At 42.7% G+C, this 8,297-nt stretch overlaps 1 protein-coding gene across 1 annotated transcript in view; it reads left to right on the top strand.

Moving 5' to 3' along the window:
* Positions 1 to 366: 366 nt before the first annotated feature.
* FAM120B (family with sequence similarity 120 member B) overlaps positions 367 to 8,297 on the top strand; it is a gene marked incomplete at its 5' end in the record, with an annotated part of 53,775 nt that continues 45,844 nt past the window's right edge. The window contains 4 exon segments of the mRNA XM_080616481.1: positions 367 to 382; positions 385 to 408; positions 4,665 to 5,710; positions 7,455 to 7,635. Coding sequence (XP_080472607.1) covers positions 367 to 382; positions 385 to 408; positions 4,665 to 5,710; positions 7,455 to 7,635 — 1,267 coding nt within the window.

Raw genomic sequence — 8,297 nt, 5'->3', positions numbered from 1 at the left:
GGGGCCGCTTTGTTTACCCAATGCCAGCTCTACGGGGCCACATAAACCTCCGCTGGACGACTAGGGGGCTCGCAGTGTCGGTGCGCAACTCTTTCATCTCCCCGTGCCTCCCGCCCGGTCCCGGCATGTTCGGATACAACGGTCCCTCCGGCCCTATTATGGCCATACAAAGCCGAGGCACACCAGGCCGCGGGTGGGGCTCAAACCATCTGGGCCCCCCTGGCCCCGCGCCGCTGCCATGTGGAGGGACCCGCTGCAGCCGGCTAGCCCGGGCCGAGAAAGGGCGGGCAACGGCCACCGGCACAACACCGGCGGCAGCTACAGCCCTGTCACCTCAGGCCGGGCAAGGGCCCTGCCGCCAAGCGCATGCGTAGCCCCACCCCGCGGGAAGCGGAAGCGCAGGCTCGGGTCAGTGCCGGGGTGCTGTTGATGGGGGGGATAGGCGGCTGTTTCGTGAGCACGCCGCGCGGGCCCGGGGGAAGCGGGCGGGGGCTGGCGGTGTTTATGGGCGGTGAGGGTGACTGGAGTCCTGGTTCTCGCTCGTAACCTGGCCCGGGTGCTGCATGGCCTCGCGGGGTGCAGGCCTCGGCCCTCCCCTGTGAGGTGGCCCGGGACCGCAGGCTCCGGCTCTTCAAGGCAGTGGGACTGCGGGCGTGGCTGTGCGTCAGAAGTAGAAGGCTATGCTCCTCATCCCTTGTGCTGTGGGCTGTTGTGAGGGCTGAAGCTGTTATTGTGAACATTGCTGCTAACAGCCCTTTGAAGTACTGTGTGTTACCATGGGTGTAATAAACTTTGTGTCGTGATGGTTGGTTGCTGACAAAGTGAAATCTAGTGGTATCATGAGCTGTTGTAGGGGTCATCTCTCCAAAGTTTTGTGTCTCTATAAAGCTGGGAGTGAGAGGGAACATTTTTGGTTATTTCAGTTCGTGGAGAAAATACAGTCCCCTTCTCCACTCTTTATTATGCTTTCAATGTGTTTGATAGTAATATTAAAATGCAAGTAGTGGCCAAGGTGCTTGCTTATTGTTTGGATGTGAACTTGCTATTGATTAAACTAAAATTGATTTTTTTCCTGATAATCTATATCATAGACTTGTTTAAATTGTTAGGCAAGAGGAGTGCTTCAAATACAGGTGTGAGGAGGTGGGAAAATGTTTGTTTCCACTTTTTACAGTATAGTAGGTAACTGTATAGTAACTTATACCTGGTACTTGTTTCCCACACTTGGTGCTCGAGTCATGTCGCCACTATGGGCAGAATCATAACTAAAGTTTGCTCAAACAGGGCGTCTGTGTAGTGACCTCAGATCATTTCATCTGGCAGCGTGTGTTAATGTCTGAAAGATGATGGCCTTCATACCCACTGCTAGGTCTCCATGGAAAGTAATAAGAACCAATAGCCTACCAGTGCTCAAAACTGTTTTGAATCCGAGGTGCAGCTTTCCTGGAAAAGCAAATGTCTGGAGCCTTAAGAACACCCAGGTAACACTGGAAGTAACATTGTAGGGAGCAGGGCCCTAGCTTGTATCCATGTGCAGCTGTGAAGTGGTGTCCCTCAGGGATCAGTGTTGGGACCGGTCTTGTTCAACATCTTTGTTGGTGACATGGACAGTGGGATTGAGTGCACCCTCAGCAAGTTTGCCGATGACACCAACCTGTGTGGTTCGGTTGATACGCCGGAGGGAAGGGATGCCATCCAGAGGGACCTCGACACACTTGTGAGGTGGGCTGATGCCAACCTGATGAAGTCTGACCATGACAAGTGCAAGGTCCCACACCTGGGTCGGTGCAATCCCAGGCACAGCTACAGGTTGGGCAGAGAAGAGATTCAGAGCAGCCCTGCAGAGAAGAAGGACTTGGGGGTGTTGGTCGATGAAAAAATGAACATGAGCCAGCTTCAGTGTGCGCTCGCAGCCCAGAACGCCAACCGTATACAGGGCTGCATCAAAAGGAGCGTGACCAGCAGGTCAAAGGAGGTGATCCTGCCCCTCTACTCTGCTCTCGTGAGATCTCACCTGGAGTATTGTGTGCAGTTCTGGTGTCCTCATCATAAAAAGGACATGGAATGTTGGAACAAGTCCAGAGGAGGGCCACGAGGATGATCAGGGGCCTGGAGCACTTTCCGTATGGAGACAGGCTGAGAAAGTTGAGGCTGTTCAGCCTGGAGAAGAGAAGGCAGCGTGGAGACCTCATAGCAGCCTTCCAGTATCTGAAGGGGGCCTACAAGGATGCTGGGGATGGACTATTCATCAGGGACTGTAGTGACAGGACAAGGGGTAACGGGTTCAAAACTTAAACAGGGGAAGTTTAGATTGGATATAAGGAAGAAATTCTTTACTGAGAGGGTGGTGAGGCACTGGAATGGGTTGCCCAGGGAGATTGTGAATGCTCCATCCTTGGCGGTGTTCAAGGCCAGGTTGGATGAGGCCTTGGGTAACATGGTTTAGTGTGGGCTGTCCCTGCCCATGGCAGGGGGGTTGGAACTAGATGATCTTAAGGTCCTTTCCAACCCTAACTATTCTATGATTCTATGTTTATTCCTGATTTTGTAACAGTGAGGTCTGCTGTATGCTTTCAGCTTTATTTTGTATTTATTTCATATTACATTGTATAAGGCTTTTTTTTTTTCTGATGAGGGTGGTGAAACACTGAAACAGGTTGCCCACATTGCTGGTAGATGTCAGAGCCCTGGAAACATTCAAGGTGAGGCTGGACAGGGCTCTGAGCATCATGATCTGGTTGAAGGTGTCCTTGCTCATTGCATTGTTGGTTGAATCAGATGACCTTTAAAAGGTCCCTTCCAACTCAAACTACTTTATGATCCTGTGATTAAAGAGGGTGGTATTCAAAAACTGTATCTGGAGATTATTAGTTATTTAACATCTGCAGGCTCAGGAATATTTTTAAAAGCTGTCAATTCACAATGTTTTTGTGAATTCAGCTTCCTTTTTTTTATTTCTGAAAACTGTGTGTATCTTGTAATGTAACACTCCGGAGACAACCTGTCCTTGAAATGTCAGAAATTCATAGTGTGAAAACCAGGAAAAATCTTACCTGTTTAATTAAAACGTAGTGAAATCCTTCACTGTTTAGCTGAGAAAAGGATTTGACTTTTGAGTAAAATCAAAATAAGCCCAAAATATTTTCTGAGAATAAAGAATCTATTCTATGATTCTAAAACAAAGCTCGATGGAGCTTGTTATCATAGAATCATAGAATTATTAGGGTTGGAAAGGACCGTAAGATCATCTAGTTCCAATCCCCCTGCCATGGGCAGGGACACCACACACTAAACCATGCCACCCAAGGCTCTGTCCAACCTGGCCTTGAACACTGCTAGGGATGGAGCATTCACAACCTCCCTGGGCAACCCATTCCAGTGCCTCACCACCCTCTCAGTAAAGAATTTCTACCTCAGATCCAATCTAAACTTCCCCTGTTTAAGTTTTAACCCATTACCCCTTGTCCTGTCCCTACAGTCCCTGCAGTTACTTCTATTTTTCATTGGAAGTACCTTTAAAATAAAATAGTGCTGTGGTGGAGGAGACTGATGCTGTGGTAAAGGGAGGAGCACATCTGTGGTCGAGATTGTGCCAAACTTCTGTTGTGATTTCTAGAAATAAAAATGGAGTTCATCAAAGTTTTCATTTTATCCCACAACTTACTCTGCAGAACACATAAATTGGTTTGCTTGGTGCACTATTAAGTTCTACCACAGAATTCAGAGACTCTGTTCTTCAGTCGTTTGATATTTCCGAAACTGAATATAAGCTTATTCCATTTGTAATTGTTTAATGTCTAGCTGATGTTTACGTGCGTGTCTTTTAAAATAGATTGGTTCAAAATGCTGTACGTATTATAAATCCCATTTAATATATTAACTTATTCATTAATTTTATTATTAATGATAAACAGATTTGTAGATTCACAAAATATAGGTAAACCTCCAATTCTTTAAACAGGTCTTGAAAATTATGTTTTCAAATGACAGAATGGTACAATGGATTGAATTTCTGATTTGAAGCAGAACTGATACTACCAAAACCATTGCAGAAGTAGAGGCATTGCCACTAGTGCCATATCAGTGGGCTACTGTCTATAAACTCAGATGGTAACTGAGCCTTTTGCATAATCAAGGCACAAGACTGATTTCCAAAGTTACTCATATTTTCCCACTGACTTCAGTTAAAGACATTTGTATACTATTTAGTGTGAAAATCAAGCCGTTAATTCCTGTGTTGTACACTCAGCTGTTATGTAGCTTTTAATTATGTTTGTACTTGGTTTTCTAGCAGTGCATACATTTCTGTATTTTTTTCTATTAATCTGAATTTGAGTTGTACTTAAGAAAACCTTTAGATATTTATAGTTTTCAGTGACAGAAAAACAGAAGTGGAAGGCAAAGTGAATGGGCATTTACATCCAGTTTGTTGATGGGAAGAAAACTGGTTCAAACTGTTTAAAGGCCAGGACAACAAAGCAAAGTATCAGCAAAAGCAGAAAAATAACAGTTCCGTTTCTATGCTGTTTGGTTGTTATTTTTTGTTTGTTTGCCTTGTGTTTTGTTTTGCTGTATGTTTTGTTTGTTGGGGGGTTTTATTGTATAATTCTGTTATGTTTCTCAGTATTGCATTTAGAATATTGTTTTTATTCTTCTTCTTTCAGACTGCTGTGAGTTTCAGAGATCAGCCATGGGCATTAAAGGTTTGCAGGGATTTGTGGAGAGAGTTTGCCCTGATGCATGCAGGACTGTAGATCTGAGAGAAATGGCACAAAAACATTGCATCGATCATCCTGATTCTCCGCCTGTTATCGTAGTAGATGCCATGAGTTGTGTTAGATACTGGTATACACCAGAATCCTGGGTGTGTGGTGGCCAGTGGCGGGAGTTCCTTGCCGTTTTAGAGGAGTTTATTAAAGTTTTTATGGCAGCTGGTATCAAGTTGGTGTTTTTCTTTGATGGAGTGGTAGAATCGAAAAAGAGAGATGAGTGGATCAAACGGAGGTTGCAGAATAACAAGGAGATAGCCAGAATGTTTCAGTTTATCAAGACTCACAGGAAACAACCAGGGAGAGAAATGTTCGTGATGCCTTCAGCTTTGCCTACTTTTACACGTTTTGCCCTGAAGTCACTTGGTCAAAAAACAGTATGCACATTGCAGGAGGCAGACTTTGAGGTGGCTGCATATGGTTTGCAACATAACTGCATAGGAATTCTTGGGCAAGATAGTGACTACCTCATCTATAATACATGCCCCTACTTTTCCATTGAGAAGCTCCGTTTGGACAGGCTGGTCACTGTTATGTACTCTCGAGAAGATCTTTGTCGTGCACTGGGTCTTAGTTTAACACACCTCCCTCTCTTTGCTTGCTTGCTTGGCAATGATGTTGTTCCAGAAAACTTGTTGGAAGGCTTTTGGCATAAATGCTTAGTCAGCAGTCCCCATAAGAATAACAGCTACAACAGAAGAACAAACATATTTTTTGCTGTAGCAAATTACATCTCAAAAGTTCCACGGTCGTACAGCAGCCTGAAACACTTAGAAGACATTCTGCCTCTGGGATCAGACAAGACATTGCTTTACAGAGGAGTGGAGTCCTATCTTTTACCTGGGCAGCAGTCTCCATGGATTCCTCCCAAAGTAACAAGTTGCCAAATGTTTTCCCTTCAACAAGAAACAGCCATGTGTCAAGATAAAGAAATCTTTCAGGTACCTTGTTTTTTAAAGCTTCATGGTCACTTGATGCCATGACTATTTAGTGGAAGTCAGTAATGAGTACACTGAACCTATTGATTGAAATTTGCTTGAGCAAAATCTATTGTCTGTTAAGTACAGCCATGCTTAGGACTGTTACATGCATCACCCTGAAAGCAGATGGTTCCTTTCTCTTTGAAGCATCAAGCAGTTCAAATAATGGGTAGCAGCTTCTGTATAGGCCTATAGCTGAGCATAGAGAGTACTTCCCATGTATTGCACAATGTAATGGTACAGTTATTCTTTGAGCATCCACAGGTCAGCTACAGCTATTTAGTGGTCTGCTTGACTGTATCTGGTACATGCAGTCAAAATACCAAAGGGAGCTGTGCTAAGAATGCAGAAGTTGAAATTGTCCTTGTGGAGGAGATGAGGAAACTTCCTATAAATCTGTATTTTGTGATTTTTGGATCAGGTTAATAATCATTCAGATTTATTGTCCCTGAAGGAACCAAAAGCACTTTGAGGGGCTTGTTAATTCTAGAAGGATAGAGATGCACTAGCAAGTTTCACTAATGGCTTCACATATGGGCAGAGATGCTCTGATGTATTTTAGTCATCTGTTGCTCCCTGTTTTGTTAGGTCCCTACAGACTTCAAATACAGCACGTTATTTTTCTGTCATGTTGAGCATTTTCTTTAAAATTAGTTTTCTGTTGTGGCTAAGACAATAGTGGCAATATCCTTACTCCTTAAGAAAATGAGCCATGCGGTCTTTATGACAAGTGGTCATTATTTCTAGCCTTGATCTTTCATTTGAAGAGCTACAGTTCTCTAGTGTCATGCTGAGCTACTGCTGTAATAAAATAATAATGTTTAGAAACTCCACTGAAGAATGCCTCGCTGCATAATTCCTATGTTAAGCCTGGGCCAGGGAAATTGCAGGCAAAGTTGTAGGCATGTTAACTTGTTGTTTGGTTTTGTTACAGGTGTTTAAATATTGTATATGTAATGGGTGTGCTTTGCTTCATATTTTGAAAACCATATGTAGTTCTGCTTACCTTGCACATAATCTGAACTGCATGTAAATGACATACACAGCTCAGTTCCAACTTTGAAGACACATTCCTGCTTCTCCCTGAAAAGAATATGGGTAATGCTGCAATTCTGCTTTTCAGCAACAGTCTGCAGGCCTGGTGTTCCTCACTAGAGTAGATTGTATTTCTTTTCTTGGGGAAAAAGCTCTTGCTGAGTAAAAGTGTGGTGAAGGTGAGTATGCTAGTTTCACCACAATGTATACTATGCAGAGTCAGCTCAGGAAAGAAATGGAGTTGTCTCATGTATTTCATCTTGCAATAAAAGTTTGGGGTTTGTTGTACCTTCAGTCACTATTTGAAGAGGGAACATGCATTTTCAGATGACTAAGGGAGGGCAGCTCATTTCTCTGTGTCTGAATTCAGAATTAATTTTAAGAATAATTACTCTCTAAAAAACTGTCATTAACCCCCCCAAGTTTTAAGAATTCAGGGAGGGGCAAGAAAGTCAGTGATGGTTTTCCTGGGGTTTCCTGTCCCCAGAAAGGTAGATGTCTGAAAGTATACTATACTGGTGTTACTTGAAAAAGCACTTGTTCCAACCCTGACAGTTCACTCCATTTACACTGCTAGAGAAAGTACTGTTTCCTTGAACAGTGAATGCATTTTGTTAGTTTTTAATCCTCCTTAATTTTGGAGATAATGCCTCCTTCTTTCTTTGAACAGTTAGCTAAAGAACAGCATGTCCAATCTGAAAATTACACAATCTTCAATATCCTGAGTAAGGGAGAGATCGAATGCAGCAACTCTTTGGAAGATGAATCTGATACAGAGATTCCTGGACAGGCACTTATCTACCGCCCTGCTCGTCAGCATATTTATTCTATCTTGTTGGAATCTGGAAAAGGTAAGGATTAAGCTACTTATACCACTATTCAAGTATACTTTCAGTTTTGAAATATAAAATCTTGAGATCACTTTTTCAGTGGCTACATCAGCATGGAATTTAGGATAAAAACTGTGGGCAGCTGAATGCACCTCTTAAGGAATAAAGAGAAAATGTGACAATGAGATTGCAGGCTTTCTAAATGCTGTTCAATTTCAGTGCTTTTAAGGATTTTTTTTTTTTAATTGGGGTTTTTTGCTTGTTAAACGGAAAGCTGTGAAAGTTGTTAATGAGCAACAGATTGAGCAGAACAGTGACATTTAGAAGATTTTAAAAGTTTGAGAGAATATGAAACCTTATGTTGTATTGATAAGTGTAGCTCCTGATGAATTAGTGAGTTGTTTGCACTTCTGCAAAACAGTAATGCACTGTTAGAGTCTTACCTTCTGTTGATTTTAAGTCTGCAATTTTAAGAACAGTGGATAGTCAAATATAGTTACTGTAGTAACACTAATGCAGTCAGGCCAAAAATTATTAGTTCTTTTATCAAAGTACAGGAAAATACAATTTCTTTATCCAGTGGTATAAATAGCAGTTTTGTAGCAGTTGTGTGTATATGTGTGCTTCCATTCTTCTGCTTTAAGACAGAGAATCCTTTATTCGCATCTGGAACAAATTTTATG

The sequence above is a fragment of the Psittacula echo genome (assembly GCF_963264785.1).
Source record: "Psittacula echo genome assembly, chromosome: 4".
Classification (NCBI taxonomy): domain Eukaryota; kingdom Metazoa; phylum Chordata; class Aves; order Psittaciformes; family Psittacidae; genus Psittacula; species Psittacula echo.
Note: the sequence above shows the minus strand (reverse complement) of the source record. Positions and strands in the feature narration are given on the sequence as shown.